We start from the raw sequence: 16,023 nt of genomic DNA, 5'->3' as shown, positions 1-16,023 counted from the left end.
ACAGTTGCGGCCTCCCTTTCCACATCGATGAGCCCTTTAAAAAAGAATAATAATTAAAAAGCAACAACCAAACTATCCCCCCTTCTCTCTCTTTCTCTCTCGCACACACACACACACTTTTCTTTCGCTGTTGAGAAACCTCCCTGGTTTTGCGGCATTTCCAAGCTGTGACACAAACCCTGCCAAGAGGTCTCGGGGAAGGCATGTGTGAAAGAAAGACAGGCTGATGGAGGTGGTCGTGGGGGGAGCCCTCCGGGTGGCCGTCAGCTGTGACTTGGGAATCGTTTGGATTTGCCGAAGGGTAACGGGAAAGTCGTTGTTCGTACAGGCCTGGGGAGGGGGGATGGAAAACCAAGCCAAGTACGAGTCTTCAGCCCGGAGGTAAACCAGGCCTCTACTGGGAAGCTCTGGAACTCTGACAGTTCTGGTGTGCACAGCTGGAGGGACGCTGAAAAGTGCTGACTTCAGGCAGATGTCTAGTGGGCTGGACTCCATTTCTTTTCCTTTTCTCCTTTCATCCTTCCTCCCATTCTTTCGTTATATCATCCATTCCATCAGTTCTCTTTCTCTACTTTTTATCCCGGCACACTCACTTCATTGACCCATTCCATCTTCCACGATCCATTCCGTCCTCCTTCCTTCCTTCTTTCCTCCTCCTCCTCCTCCTCTCCCGACATGGACTTGCCTGTACATTACGTTCAATATCTAAGGTCCTCCTCCGAGGACAAAAATCCCCTCTGCATCACAATAGCTAAAGCTGCAAGAGCGACGCTCGAGTGGCCAGATACAAAAGAGGGCAGGGCTCCTGCAGCTTGAACCATCGTGACCAAAAGGGCGCTTCACCAGGCGCTGCAGGCCTACAAAGGACACCTGCTGAAATTCTCTTTTCTATGCAACTGTCAAAGATACAGGAGCCCGGTCCTCCTTTCCGTCAGGTCACCCTAGCAAAACGCAGCACACAAGACACATTAAACCCTGCTGTGTAACCAAAAGCCTTAACCAGCAGGGTCTAGGTGTCTTCTGAACGGGCTCACTGTTTATTTCCCCCTCCCCCAAATCTCCTCTTGCTTCCATTCTCCATTGCTCCCCTTAACTCTGCCCTTCTCCCTCCCGACAGAGCAACGCTGAAGATGGCCGCCGCGTGCTGAGGACCAGGGCCCGGGTTCAAAGCGCCGCAACGCCTACCCCATTGTCCCAGAGAGTGCCCAGTGGCTGAGAATGGGCACCAAGGACCTGGGGCACCCTCTCTTGGCATAAGTGGAGGCTCAAAGAAAGAAATGTGGGGGCAGATCCTGTCGACCTGGTCCAACACAGTCCACACCGCACAGAGCATCGCTGCCCATTATGGCAACGGCGTGGAAGCTTTTCACCTGGACACTCGTCTCCGCCATGTCTGTGGGCAATCTTCCCGGCTACACATTCCAAACCCAAGGTACGGTGGCGGGCGCCGACATGCGCTCTCAATTTTCTAGACCTCAAGGTGTCACTGAGAAATGTACACAACCACCGAGAGATGCGTTGCTAGGCCTAACAAGTCTTTGATGCACCATGAAGAACATCAGAAGAGCCCTGCTGGGCCAGACCAAGGGTCCATCTAGTCCAGCGCTCTGTTCACACAGTGGCCAACCAGCCATCGGCCAGGGATGAACACGCAGGACATGGTGCAACAGCACCCTCCCACCCATGTTCCCCAGCAACTGGTGCACACAGACTTACTGCATTGAATACTGGAGATAGCACACAACCATCAGGTCTAGTAGCCATGGATAGCCTTTGCCTCCAGGAATCTATCCAACCTTCTTTTGAAGCCATCCAGATTGGTGGCCATCACTACATCTTGTGGTAGTGAGTTCCATAATTTAAGTCTGCGCTGTGTGAAGAAGTCCTTGCTTTTATTTGTCCTGAATCTCCCACCCATCAGCTTCATGGAATGACCCCATTGGGTTCTAGTATTTTGAGAGAGGGAGAAAAATGTCTCTCTGTCCATATTCTCCACACCATGCCTCATTTTGTCCACCTCTATCAGGTCTCCCTTTAGCCTCCTCTGTTGCACCACGTCCTGCTTGTTCATCCCTGGCTGATGGCTGGTTGGCCACTGTGCGAACAGAGTGCTGAACTAGATGGACCCTTGGTCTGATCCAACATCAGGGCTCTTCTGAAGTTCTTATGACTAGATGGACCCTTGGTCTGATCCAACATGGCACTTCTTATGTTCTTATGGAATGTAGCCCCGAGTGGGAGTCTTAAACGACTAACCGATAGGCTGCACTTTGCCCATGTCCTGTGTCACTCTTGTGCTTCTCCTTTTCCTCCCTACAGAGGAGTTTCTCTCTAGCCTCGACCACTATGAGATCGCCATCCCGATCCAGGTGGACCAGAACGGCGACTTTCTCAGCTTCGACATGAAGACCCAACGGAACCGCAGGTCTCGGCGTAGCGTGGGACAGCTGCCTTACGAGTCCCCGGAACAGCACGTCTTCTACAAAGTCTCCGCCCACCGGACCCAGTTCCTCCTCAACCTGACCTTGCACACCAACCTGCTGGCCGAGCGTTTCCGGGTCGAGTACTGGAAACGAGATGGGATTGACCGGCAGCACGAGTTCCACGAAGACTGCCACTATGCCGGCCACTTGCAAGACGAGTACCTGAACTCCAAAGTCGCCGTCAGTAATTGTAACGGGCTGGTAAGTGGATCGCTTCCTCCCTCATTGTGGTGGGTCTGTTGAGAAAAGACGTGGTATTAGAGGTGCTGGGAGGTTTGGCCATTTCAGAGCAGCTGGGATAAGAGCTCAACCCAACTCTTGACCTTCGATGCACGCAAGGTATTGGGCCTGTTCAGACGACACGCTTCAGAGAAGATTGAGGGGAGACATGAGAGCACTCTTCAAATACTTAAAAGGTGGTCACACAGAAGAGGGCCAGGATCTCTTCTCGATCCTCCCAGAGTGCAGGACACGGAATAACGGGCTCAAGTTAAAGGAAGCCAGATTCCAGCTGGACATCAGGAAAAACTTCCTGACTGTTAGAGCAGTACGACAATGGAATCAGTTGCCTGGTGAGGTTGTGGGCTCTCCCACACTAGAGGCCTTCAAGAGGCAGCTGGACAACCATCTGTCAGGGATGCTTTAGGGTGGATTCCTGCATTGAGCAGTGGGTTGGACTGGATGGCCTTGTAGGCCGCTTCCAACTGTATTCTATGATTCTATGAATGGTTCACATTACACACTGGCCCTGTTCAGAAGACACTTTAAACCATGGCTTTAACTACATTGGTTAAGCCGGAAAGCTGGGACGAGTTCGGAAAACCATGGCAAGCAGCGGGATCAAAGTGCCCCATGGAATGGGCCACATGCGCGTTGTTTACTTCCTCTTTTGAAAGAGGAATGAGGGACACATGCGCGGGCGGAGAAGCGACGGTACACAGATGCGATTTCCCCCGGTGTGATGGCGCTCTTTCAGCTGGGACTATGCACAGAACACCCTACCAGCTTCGGAGGCAGATTCGGAGCTTCTGAATCGGCCCCGATCCACCTCGGCCTGTTTCGGCCTGGATCTGTCCCGCTCCGAACCTGGATCGAGATTCAGAAGTCTGAATTATTTGGACATCCGGCAGGCCAAATGGTTGGCTCTCACCCATGAAGCCCCCTGCCCATTACCTGGACCCACCATGAGTGCCCGCAGCTGTCTCCCTTGAAGAGGCCTGAACGGCTGCAGGCACTTACAGTGGGTCTAGCTAAGGGGCAGGGGGCTCGCATGGCAGAGCCTGGATCAGTCCAAAGTATTTTGGTCCCAAATCTGACCCAAATCAGCCTGAAGCCTTGGAGCTAAGCAGAAGCAGGGAAGAGCAGCTGGCCCAGCTCAAGTAGGAGCTATAAAAGTAAGCCAGATTCCCAGGGAGCGAGCGAACAGGGAGCGAGCTAACAGGAAGAGCAAACAGGAGTTTTACAGGGGGAGTGTAGGGGAAGAGGAGACCAAGGAAAGGGGAAGAAGACAAGCCTCAAGGAAACCCAGGAGGCTGCCAATTCAAAGAGGCCGTGTGCTTGCCATGTGCTCCTGAGTGCTGAGTGAAGAAGGTGAGTGTGGATAGTTGCTGCAGGAGCTGAAGGGGGAGTGGCCTGATTGTCAGTTGGACTCAGCAATCAGTGCCTGATTGCTGTTGATTGCTGTTGATTGTTGTTGGCCTTTCAGTGACCTCATTCTGCTTCCTGACTTGGAGCTAAGCAGAAGCAGGGAAGAGCAGCTGGCCCAGCTCAAGTAGGAGCTATAAAAGTAAGCCAGATTCCCAGGGAGCGAGCGAACAGGAAGAGCAAACAGGAGTTCGGCAGGGGAGGTCAAGGGGGAGGCCTCTAAAAAAAAAAAAAAGAGGTGGGGGGGAAAAAAGAAAAACATAAAGAGAAAAAAAAAACCCACAAAACCCCCACCAAAAAAAAAAAAAAACAACCAAAAGATCTTAATTTCCCTTAAGACATCCTCATATAGTTGTGTACCTTCAGAGAGGACACGACAAAGCAAAGGCAATTCTACTATAATCAAAAAGGAAAAAAACCAAAGCAGAAATCGACAATATGGATGGAAAGGAGTCCCTAGAGGTGGTGACCTGCAAAGGGTGTGCAATGTTCGTGTTTCTGCCTGAGCTCAACATGGCGTATACCTGCAACAAGTGCAAGCTGGTGGCACTTTTGGAAGAAAAAGTGAGAGGACTTGAGCGGCGAGTGTCCACCCTCCAAGGAATAAGAGAAGTCGAGGAGTTCTTAGACCGAACGGTGGAACTGCAACAGCAACAAGAAGCACAAGAGATTGAAGAGCAACAGCCAATTGAAGCAGAAGTGGAGTATGCTGAGGGGAGGAAAGCCAATGAAGAGGAAACTCCCTGGAAAAGAGTGACAGTTAGGAGCAGAAGAATTAGAGGGCGTTCTGCACCAGTGGAGCCATTGGAGTTAAGCAACTGCTTTCAGCTTTTGGAGAATGAGACTGAAGGACAGTTTGCAGAGGAAGAAGTGCAGGAGACACCATGCAACAGTGACCAAGAGGCAGAAGGTACATCAACCAAGAAGAAGAGAAGAGTAGTCGTTGTGGGAGACTCCCTGCTGCGTGGGATTGAAACCCAAGTATGTCCTGAAGACCCATGGACTCGCCAGGTGTGCTGTCTCCCTGGAGCACAGATTAGAGATTATTATTATTATTATTATTTATTTATATAGCACCATCAATGTACATGGTGCTGTACAGAGTAAAACAGTAAATAGCAAGACCCTGCCGCATAGGCTTACAATCTAATAAAATCATAGTAAAACAATAAGGAGGGGAAGAGAATGCAAACAGGTACAGGGTAGGGTAAGCAGGCACAGGGTAGGGAAAAACTAACAGTAGAAAGTAACAGTAGTTGTTTTAAAGCTGTGCTTTTAATGTTGTGATTTTAAATGTACTTTAATATTGTGAGGAGCGTTACTATATTCAGCAGTATACAAATGCCACAAATAAATAAACTGTAGTCCCCAGCAACTGGAATACAGAGGCATACTATAGAGCCACTATGACTAGAAGCGATTGATGGGCTTATTCTCTTCCATGAAACCATCTAATCTCTCTTTAAAGCTGTCCAAATTGTTGGCCATCATTACATCTTATGCTGACGAATTCTAGTTCCCGGATACCCCAATGGGAAGCCCACAAATGGGACATGAGTGCAGCAGCACCCTCCCACCTACCTTCACCAGCAACTGGTGTATTTAGGCAGATGGCCACTGATACTGGAGGTAATATATAACCATCACGATTAGTAGCCATTGATAGCCTTCTCCATGAATTTGTCTAACCCTCTTTTTAAAGCTGTCAAAGTTGTGGTAGCAAAGTCCAAAGTTTAACTCTGTGCTTTCCTTTTGCCTATCTTGAATCTCCCACCATGCATTTTCACGGATGACCCCACTGAGTTCTAGTATTATGAGAGTGGGAGGAAAACTTCTCACAACCCGCTTTCTCCACCCCAGGCATTATTTTACATATCCCTGTCATGTCTCTCCTTACTCGCCTTTTTATTATTTATTACATTTCTATACTGCCAAATAGTCAAACTCTTTTTCTCAGCTAAACGTCACCACGCTAGCTATATAATCCATATTCCAGGTAAGTTTCAAATGACCTCAGGCAAAATTAAGTTCCTTATACATGGTGCAATTTACATGATTTATCCTTTTTAACCTTCTTTTTATGTAGTTTTATCATCTGCGTGAGATGATCACTGCTTTAAATTTCAGGGTGGAAGCTCTTTTAGAGTTAAAGAAAGTGGGAGTGGTAAAAATGCTGTATAGCAAAGGAGGACCGGGCTCCTGTGTCTTTAATATTTGCATAGAAAAGGGAACTTCAGGAGGTGTGTTTTGTATGCATGCAGCACCTGGTGAAATTCCCTCTTCATGACAACAGCCAAAGTTGCCAGAGCCCTGCCCTCTTTTGTATCTGGTCAAGAGGGCAGGGCTCCTGCAGATTCCACTCCTGTGATGAAGAGGGAATTTCACCCAACCTGCTGAAATTCCCTTTTTCTATGCAAATATTAAAGACACAGGAGTCCTGTCCTTCTTTCCTAGATAAACAAACATACAGAAGCACACACTGATGTGGATTTCTCAGTGGTAGGAAAAAAGCACTCTGCACATGCTCAGAATAACCATTTCTCACAAGGACTTCACATCTCCCAGACCTCAGCCAAACCAATAGGAGGAGACTCCTGGGCTCAATAATTCATCCCCTTTGCCTTCCTCAAACATACATGACAAGAGAGAGGGTGCATGCGTGTGTACCTCAGCCTTGGGCCTCTCTAGCCTTCCCCTTCTCTCTTCCCCACTCTAAGTCCTCCACCATCCCACAATACCCAGCGACCACGCCTGTCCCACGCATGCGCACTCCGTGGGTGAGTTCGGAGGACACGCTAATCAACGGTTGTTTCCCATTCTGTTCCTATAACCCCGCCCCCGTTGATTAGCGTGTCACCCCCCCATCTCTAATTCACCAGCTAACAACCAAATTTGCTTTAAAAAAAAAACAGAAAAGAGGCGTAGCCCAAATTAAAATAATAATTAACCCCCAACATACGCCAGCAAACGCCTCTCCGCTTCCTTAAGCCCCTCCTCCTCCTCCCCTCATTGGTCAGGGTGCGGCCGCCGGGCCAATCCTCCCCCTCCGCCGCGCGCGCGCCGGGGCCCGCCTCTCGCCTGAGGGGGCTCGCTTGACGATGTGACTGAAGGGTTACCGAAGCTCATAAAGCCCACGGACACATACCCCTTTCTTCTCATCCATGTGGGAACAAATGATGTCGCCAAGCAGAGCTACGAAGAAATCATTTCAGACTTTGAAGCTCTGGGAAGGAAACTGAAGAACTTTGGGGCCCAGGTAGTTTTCTCATCCATCCTCCCGGTTCTTGGAAGAGGATTAGAAAGGGAAAGAAAAATACTCCGGATGAACGACTGGCTTCGAAGGTTGTGCCGTCGTGAGAGTTTTGGATTCTGGGACCACGGGCTACGCTACTTGGAACATGGACTGCTGGCAAGGGATGGGTTGCACCTCACAAGGGCTGGAAAGAATGAGTTCGGCCACAGCATGAAGAACTTGATCAGGAGGGCTTTAAACTGAATCTTACGGGGGCAGGGGACGTAAATTTTGAGGCAACAATGGATGAAGGCCAATGCACCACAGTACAGAGAACAGCTCCAACAGTGTCCCAAAATAGTGTCTGCAACAAGGTAGGAACAAAGCCAGACTATAAAACACATGGTCTTCGATGTTTATATACTAATGCCCAGAGCATGGGAAACAAACAGAATGAACTTGAACTCTTCTTACATGAAGGCAAATACGACTTGATAGGTATAACTGAAACTTGGTGGGATGACTCCCATGACTGGAATATAGCAATTGAAGGATATAACTTGTTCAAAAAGAGCAGAAGAAATAGAAAGGGAGGTGGAGTCGCACTATATGTTAACAATACCTATCCCTGCACAGAAATACAGGCGGATGAGATTGGGAGCCCCGTCGAGAGCGTCTGGATTAAAATAAATGGGGCTAGGAATAAAAAGAATATGATAATCGGAGTCTACTACCGACCACCCAATCAAGGAGAAGACGAGGACGAAACTTTTGAGAAACAAATTGCCAGTGTTTCAAGGAAGTGTGATGTAGTAGTGATGGGGGACTTCAATTACCCTGATATCTGTTGGGAGACCATTACTGCCAAAAGCGGCCCTTCCAAGAAATTCCTGACATGTATGGGTGATAACTTTCTCCTACAGAAAGTGGAGGAAGGAACTAGAGGATCGGCAATCCTTGACCAATAGGGATGACTTAGTGGATAAAGTGGCAGTTACGGGAACTCTGGGGGAAAGTGACCACGTCATACTTGAATTCTTGATTATGAAGGAGACAAAAGTCGAGCGTAGCCATACATGTACTCTGGATTTTAGGAAAGCTGATTTTAATAAACTCAGAACTACAATAAGTAAGGTCCCGTGGCAAGGGAGCCTAAAGAGAAAAGGAGTGCAGGATGGGTGGGAGTATCTAAAAAATGAAATTTTAAAGGCACAGTTACAAACAATTCCAACAAGGAGAAAAAATAGAAGACAACAGAGGAAACCAATGTGGCTCCACAAAAAGCTTATTGATGACCTGAAAACAAAAAGGGATACATATAGGAAGTGGAAGGAAGGCCAGGCTACAAAAGAAGAGTGCAGACAAGTGGCGCAGAAGTGCCGAAATGGCGTCAGGAAGGCTAAAGCTGTGAATAAGCTGAGATTAGCGAGGGATGCTAAAAGCAATAAAAAGGCTTTCTTCAGATACGTGAGTAGTAAAAGACAGAGGAAAGAAATGGTGGTTCAGCTGCTTAATGAGGATGGCAAATTGATAACAGATGACAAAGAAAAGGCTGAAGTGCTCAATTCCTACTTTGCCTCGGTCTTCTCCCAAAAGCGGGTCTATGACCCCCCTGGAAAAAGTGAAGCAGAAGTTGAGGGGGCAGGATTACAGTTTGAGATTGATAAACAAATGGTCAAAGAACACCTAATTTCCTTGAATGAGTTCAAATCTCCAGGGCCCGATGAACTGCATCCAAGAGTAATGAAGGAGCTAGCGGAAGAACTCTCAGAACCTTTGTCTATTATCTTTGCAAAATCATGGAAGATGGGTGAGGTGACCTGGAGGAGGGCTAACGTTGTCCCTATCTTTAAAAAGGGCAAAAAGGAGGAACCTGGGAACTACAGACCAGTCAGTCTGACATCCATCCCTGGGAAAATTCTGGAGCAGATTATAAAGAAGTCGATCTGTAAACACCTTGAAAGCAATGCAGTGATTACTAGAAGCCAACATGGATTTGTCAGGAACAAATCCTGTCAGACTAATTTGATCTCATTTTTTGATAGGATAACCCCCCTTGTGGACTGTGGGAATGCTGTGGATGTCATATATCTTGACTTCAGCAAAGCTTTTGACAAAGTACCACATGACATTCTGATTAACAAACTACCTAAAAGTGGGCTAGATGGAACAACTATTAGGTGGATTCACAGTTGGCTACAGAATCGGACTCAAAGAGTACTTATCAATGGAACCTTCTCAAACTGGGGAGAGGCAACGAGTGGGGTGCCGCAGGGCTCAGTCCTGGGCCCAGTGCTCTTCAACATTTTTATTAATGATTTGGACGAGGAGGTGCAGGGAACGCTGATCAAATTTGCAGATGACACAAAATTGGTTGGGATAGCTAATACCCTGGAAGACAGAAACAAACTTCAAAGTGATCTTGATAGGCTGGAGTGCTGGGCTGAAAACAACAGAATGAAATTTAATAGGGATAAATGCCAAGTTCTACATTTAGGGAATAGAAACCAAATGCACAGTTACAAGCTGGGGGACACTAGGCTCAGCAATACTACAAACAAGAAAGATCTTGGAATTGTTGTAGATCACAAGCTGAATATGAGCCAACAGTGCGATATGGCTGCAAGAAAGGCCAATGCTATTTTGGGCTGCATTAATAGAAGTATAGCTTCCAAATCACGTGAGGTACTGGTTCCTCTCTATTCGGCCCTGGTTAGGCCTCATCTAGAGTATTGCATCCTGTTCTGGGCTCCACAATTCAAGAAGGACGCAGACAAGCTGGAGCGTGTTCAGAAGAGGGCAACCAGGATGATCAGAGGTCTAGAAACAAAGCCCTATGAAGAGAGACTGAAAGAACTGGGCATGTTTAGCCTGGAGAAGAGAAGATTGAGGGGAGACATGATAGCACTCTTCAAATACTGAAAAGGTTGTCACACAGAGGAGGGCCAGGATCTCTTCTCGATCCTCCCAGAGTGCAGGACACGGAATAACGGGCTCAAGTTAAAGGAAGCCAGATTCCGGCTGGACAGCAGGAAAAACTTCCTGACTGTTAGAGCAGTGCGACGGTGGAATCAGCTACCTAGGGAGGTTGTGGGCTCTCCCACACTAGAGGCCTTCAAGAGGCAGCTGGACAACCATCTGTCAGGGATGCTTTAGGGTGGATTCCTGCATTGAGCAGGGGGTTGGACCCTTTGTAGGCCCCTTCCAACTCTGCTATTCTATGATTCTATGATTCTATGAAGCCAACCCACTTTGGTTCCAGACCAACTCAGGCCGAATCAGCCTGCTTCAGCTCGGAATTTGGATCCAGAGCCAAAGTGATGCATATCCCTACTTTCAACCGTTCCTCATAGGATTCAGTTTCTATTTCTAAACCTCTCGCCTTCGCAGTCACTGTCCTCTGGACACGCTTCCGTTGATCAATACCCTTCTAAAAATGTGGGGCCCAGAACTGGAGTCAGGCCAGACTTAGCCCATGCAGGTCATGCTTTGAAATCTTATGGTCTAGAACCTTGCTTGATATTTACAAGCTCATTGGATTCTGCTGGCCCCAACACTAGTTCTCAGGACTGGATTGCTGCAATTTCAGAATACTAGGGATGTGCACAAACCCACCCACCCCGATCCTCTTCACGCCCGATCTGCAAATTGCGGATCGGGCCCGCTCCACCCCGCCGTGATCCGCCTAGGGGCCGCTCCGCTCTGATGCGGAGCTCCAGCTCCGAATCAGAGCTCTGCAGTGGCAGGGAGTGGCACCAGGTAAGGCCCCCTCCCTCCTCCCCCTTACCTGTGTCCGTCGGGGCCCATCCCAGCTTCACTAGAGCCCGCGGCTCAACCAGGAACTGTAGGCCCCTTCCTGGTTGAGCCGCGGGCTCTAGTGAAGCTGGGATGGGCCGCGATGGATGCAGGTAAGAACCCCCTCCCCCTTACCTGGCTCTGTCACCGTCGCCGCACAGGCAGCAGCGGCGGCAGGGCCAGTTAAACCCCCCTCCCTCCTTTCCCTTACATCCATCCGTCTGCGGACCCGCAGATGCTTCAACGGAGCCCGAGGCCTCAACCAGGAAGACCAGGCCGCAGTTGTGGCCTAGTCTTCCTGTTTGAGTCCTCAGGCTCCGTTGAAGCAGCTGCGGGACCGTGGACAGATGCAAGTAAGACCCCCCTCCCCCTTGCCCCCTTATCTGGCTCTGCCGCTGTTGCCGCACGGGTGGCTGCGACAGCAGCAGGGCCAAGTAAACCCCCCTTACCTTTTTTGCGGAGCACCGGATCGAGGCGAAGGATCCGCCTTCACCTCGATCCGCTCCGCAACTCTCCGCGGCTCCCCCGATCCTCTTCACCTCCGCCTTAAGCGGAGGCGAAGCCCCCCGATCTGCTCCTGCTTCTCCGGTCCAAGAAGAAGCGGAGCACATCCCTACAGAATACACCCACACATACTTGCTCCAAATTTGCTGGGAGTGGGGGAGGGGAATTGAAAGAGATGCCACCATCGCCTTCAGCAATTACTCCCACAAATGACCAGTTCTGAGCACGAAGTGTCCCCCACCCCAAAGGTTTCCCTCTTTGAATTTGAGAAGGAATGAATTACATTTGAGCACCAGAGGGGGGGATCTTGCTACACTAACAGTGGAAGAAGTTACCCACGGAGGTTCTGTACCCAGAACCTGGATTTTGAGGGGGAACTTTCTGTTTGAAAAAAAAAATGGGTCATGTAAACAGCTCTTGGGCCTTGGGAAGGTATATCGTCCAATCTCATTTCTTCCAGCAGCTCGGAGTTGGAGTGGTGTCAGGGAATATCCAGGATATTTAGATAATTAGAAGTTATTTAAGGACACAGGGCAGGCTTCAGAGGTTTTCGTGGCTGCAGCCGGGGATGAAAACATCCTGGTGGGATTGGGTGGCCATATGTCCTAATTTATAGAGAACAGTCCTCTATTTCATGGGCTCTCCAGACCAAATCCAGTTTAAAGACAACTAAGCATCACAAGAAGTTGCCCATCAAGAGTTAAAAACTGGAGAGCAAACCGAGACAGAGTGGTGTAGTGGTTAGAGTGTTGGACTGGGAGCTGGGAGATCCGGGTTCTAATCCCCACTCGGCCATGGAAACCCACTGGGTGACTGTGGGCCAGTCACAGACTCTCCCAGCCCAACCTACCTTGCAGGGTTGTTGCTGTGAGGATAAAATGGAGAGGAAGATTGCATACACCGTCTTGGGTTCCTTGGAGGAAAAAGGCGGGATATAAATGCAATAAACAAATAAATAAATAAATAAATAAATAAGCAGATCGGGTTACATTCTTTCCCGCTATGGTGAGATGCATTGCATTTCTCTTTAATTATGAGAACCATGTCTAAATGTGCGGCTTCAATGAATGCGTGCAAATTTTATGCCAACAACGTCCCTTTTCGTCCTCTGTTTTGGCCGCCCTATTCTGGAGAAGCCCCAAGGGCGCCGCCCACAGCACATCTGGGGAAGGTGAGTCACCTGTAGGGATGGATCCTTATGCCCTTTGGGGATCAGGCTGAAGGCGATGGGGAAAGCTGCTGCCAGTCAGAGCAGGGAACACTAGAATAGATGAACAAATTGTCTCCCCCCCTTCCCCCCCCAAAAAAAACAACTGCCGATCCTGTGGTTGCTTTCCGGCTTTTGTGCAGCTTCCCTCCATTCTAAACAGTTGAAATGCCTCCCCTAAGTCTTAGTTGTTGGTGGTAAGAGGTTTTGGGTTTTTTACTAAAACTAGCTTGACTTGTGCAAACTATCTGCCCACTAGTACTTTATTGCTCAGCATCCATGAGTGCCCAGAAAAGTCAGTTGTGAGGCCGTCCGGGAGACCACTGGACTCCCCTCTGCTCCCTCCCAGATGCTCCCCCCGCTCACCTGTCTGCTGACCCACAGGACTTACAAGAGGCCTCCGTGCACACTGGCGAGCTGCCCAGCCTCCTCTCTGGGCTCCCCCCTTTCTAACCACTCCATCGCTCCCTCCCAACCACTTCCCTCCACTACCAGCTGTGTTTATGTATCCTGCTGCTTAGCCACACAAAGTTCTTCTCATAGCTCGGAACCTCCAGCTCACAAAGTTCTTCTCATAGCTCGGAACCTCCAGCTCGCAAAGTTCTTCTCATAGCTTGGAACCTCCAGCATACAAAGTTCTTCTCATAGCTCAGAACCTCCCGCATGTCATAGCTCAGAACCTCCGTGCCACACATTGCCACGCATCGCCTTAATGTTTTATGGAAAGATAGATAGGCTGGTAATTTTTGTTATTTTGGCCCCCACTGCCTTTTGGGCCCTGTCATTCCATCCACTGGAACGTGGCCCCTGACAACCTCTCTGAAATTGTATTTGGCGCCCGGTTCAAAAGAAGCTCAACATCCGTGCTCTAATTTTGTATGCAATTCCTGAGCATTGCAAAAGTCAGAAGAAGTTGGCAAGCTGAAGGGGAATGGTGTTCCAGCCCACAAATTAGTCTAGGATGTGCAAATAGGAAGTCGGTTCACCAAAATATGAGGACCCAATGAAATTCTCTCCTGACCCAACATGCATTTATTGAGAGCGTGGCGAAAGCATTGGTTTCTTCCTCTTTTTACCCTACCAGGAAGGGGGGGAAAAGCGGACAGAAATGGGTCTTTGCCCTTTTCCTCCCTGTGCCCCCCCCCAAAAAAAACCCTTCACCCACCAACTGTTACTGCTTTTATTGCATGAAACAGCCTTTTCTGAAGAAATAGGAGGTGGGTGAGTGGCATTTGGCAGCCAGGCCAGGCCAAGACATTCTGCGGCCTGAGAATGAGATGGTGTTCCTGTCCTTCCAGCTCCGGCTGTGAGCGTCAGGTTGTTATCAGGGTTACCAAGGAGACAGAAGTAGCCAGACTCACAGATTTGCTTACGAGACTAAATTTTTTGGCATATTTCTGCACATTCAAGCATATCCCAATAAAGTAGACCAGACTGCGAAAGCTCCTTGCACAGAAGACCCTTCAGCAAATTCTGGACCCCTTCCCCCCATCCCTGGGCACAGGAACAATTATAGCATAACTGAATTATCCATTTTTTCATCGGGTAACCTCACTTGTGGACAGCGGGAATGCTGTGGACGTCATATATCTTGACTTCAGCAAAGCTTTCAACAAAGTGCCCCATGACATTCTGATTAACAAACTAGCTAAAAGTGGGCTAGATGGAACAACTATTAGGTGGATTCACAGTTGGCTACAGAATCGGACTCAAAGAGTACTTATCAATGGAACCTTCTCAAACTGGGGAGAGGCAACAAGTGGGGTGCCGCAGGGCTCAGTCCTGGGCCCAGTGCTCTTCAACATTTTTATTAATGATTTGGACGAGGAGGTGCAGGGAACGCTGATCAAATTTGCAGATGACACAAAATTGGTTGGGATAGCTAATACCCTGGAAGACAGAAACAAACTTCAAAGTGATCTTGATAGGCTGGAGCGCTGGGCTGAAAACAACAGAATGAAATTTAATAGGGATAAATGCCAAGTTCTGCATCTAGGAAATAGAAACCAAATGCACAGTTACAAGCTGGGGGACACTTGGCTCAGCAATACTACAAACAAGAAGGATTGTTGTAGATCACAAGCTGAATGTGAGCCAACAGTGAGATATGCCTGCAAGAAAGGCAAATGCTATTTTGGGCTGCATTAATAGAAGGATAGCTTCCAAATCACGTGAGGTACTGGTTCCTCTCTATTTGGCCCTGGTTAGGGCTCATCTAGAGTATTGCGTCCAGTTCTGGGCTCCACAATTCAAGAAGGATGCAGACAAGCTGGAGCGTGTTCAGAGGAGTGCGACCAGGATGATCAGGGATCTGGAAACAAAGCTCCATGAGGAGAGACTGAAAGCACTGGGCATGTTTAGCCTGGAGAAGAGAAGATTGAGGGAGACATGATAGCACTCTTCAAATACTTGAAAGGTTGCCCCGCAGAGGAGGGCCAGGATCTCTTCTCGATCCTCCCAGAGTGCAGGACATGGAATAACGGGCTCAAGTTACAGGAAGCCAGATTCCAGCTGGACATCAGGAAAAACTTCCTGACTGTTAGAGCAATATGACAATGGAATCAGTTACCAAGGGAGGTTGTGGGCTCTCCCACCCTAGAGGCATTCAAGAGGCAGCTGGACAACCATCTGTCAGGGATGCTTTAGGGTGCATTCCTGCATTGAGCAGGGGGTTGGACTCGATGGCCTTGTAGGCTCCTTCCAACTCTGCTGTTCTATGATTCTATGAACTTGGCATTGCTGCCAAGTTAAGCTTAAGTGATGAATTGCATGTTGTTAATATCAAAGCAGCTCTGCTCATCATAAGACTGCTCATCATAACTAGCATAAGTCTAGTTTGTTGTTTTTTTGTTTTTTTATTACATTTCTATACCGCCCAATAGCCGAAGCTCTCTGGGCAGTTCACAAAAATTAAAACCACAATAAAACAACCAACAGGTTAAAAGCACAATTACAAAATACAGTATAAAAAGCACAACCAGGATAAAACCACACAGCAAAATTGATATAAGATTAAAATACAGAGTTAAAACAGTAAGATTTAAATTTAAGTTAAAATTAAGTGTTAAAATATTGAGAGAATAAAAAGGTCTTCAGCTGGCGACGAAAGCAGTACAGTGTAGGCGCCAGGCGGACCTCTCTGGGGAGCTCATTCCACA

General features: G+C 48.5%; 1 protein-coding gene across 1 annotated transcript in view; it reads left to right on the top strand.

Moving 5' to 3' along the window:
* Window positions 1-1,210: 1,210 nt before the first annotated feature.
* ADAMTS10 (ADAM metallopeptidase with thrombospondin type 1 motif 10) overlaps window positions 1,211-16,023 on the top strand; it is a 51,807-nt gene continuing 36,994 nt past the window's right edge. Inside the window, exons 1-2 of the mRNA XM_063147146.1 lie at window positions 1,211-1,432; window positions 2,320-2,684. Of these exons, the coding sequence (XP_063003216.1) occupies window positions 1,345-1,432; window positions 2,320-2,684 (453 nt within the window). The 5' untranslated portion in view covers window positions 1,211-1,344. The remainder of the gene's footprint in view (window positions 1,433-2,319; window positions 2,685-16,023) is intronic.

This window comes from Elgaria multicarinata, chromosome 23 (genome assembly GCF_023053635.1).
Source record: "Elgaria multicarinata webbii isolate HBS135686 ecotype San Diego chromosome 23, rElgMul1.1.pri, whole genome shotgun sequence".
Lineage (NCBI taxonomy): Eukaryota > Metazoa > Chordata > Lepidosauria > Squamata > Anguidae > Elgaria > Elgaria multicarinata.
This window is presented reverse-complemented; position numbering and strand designations above follow the sequence as displayed.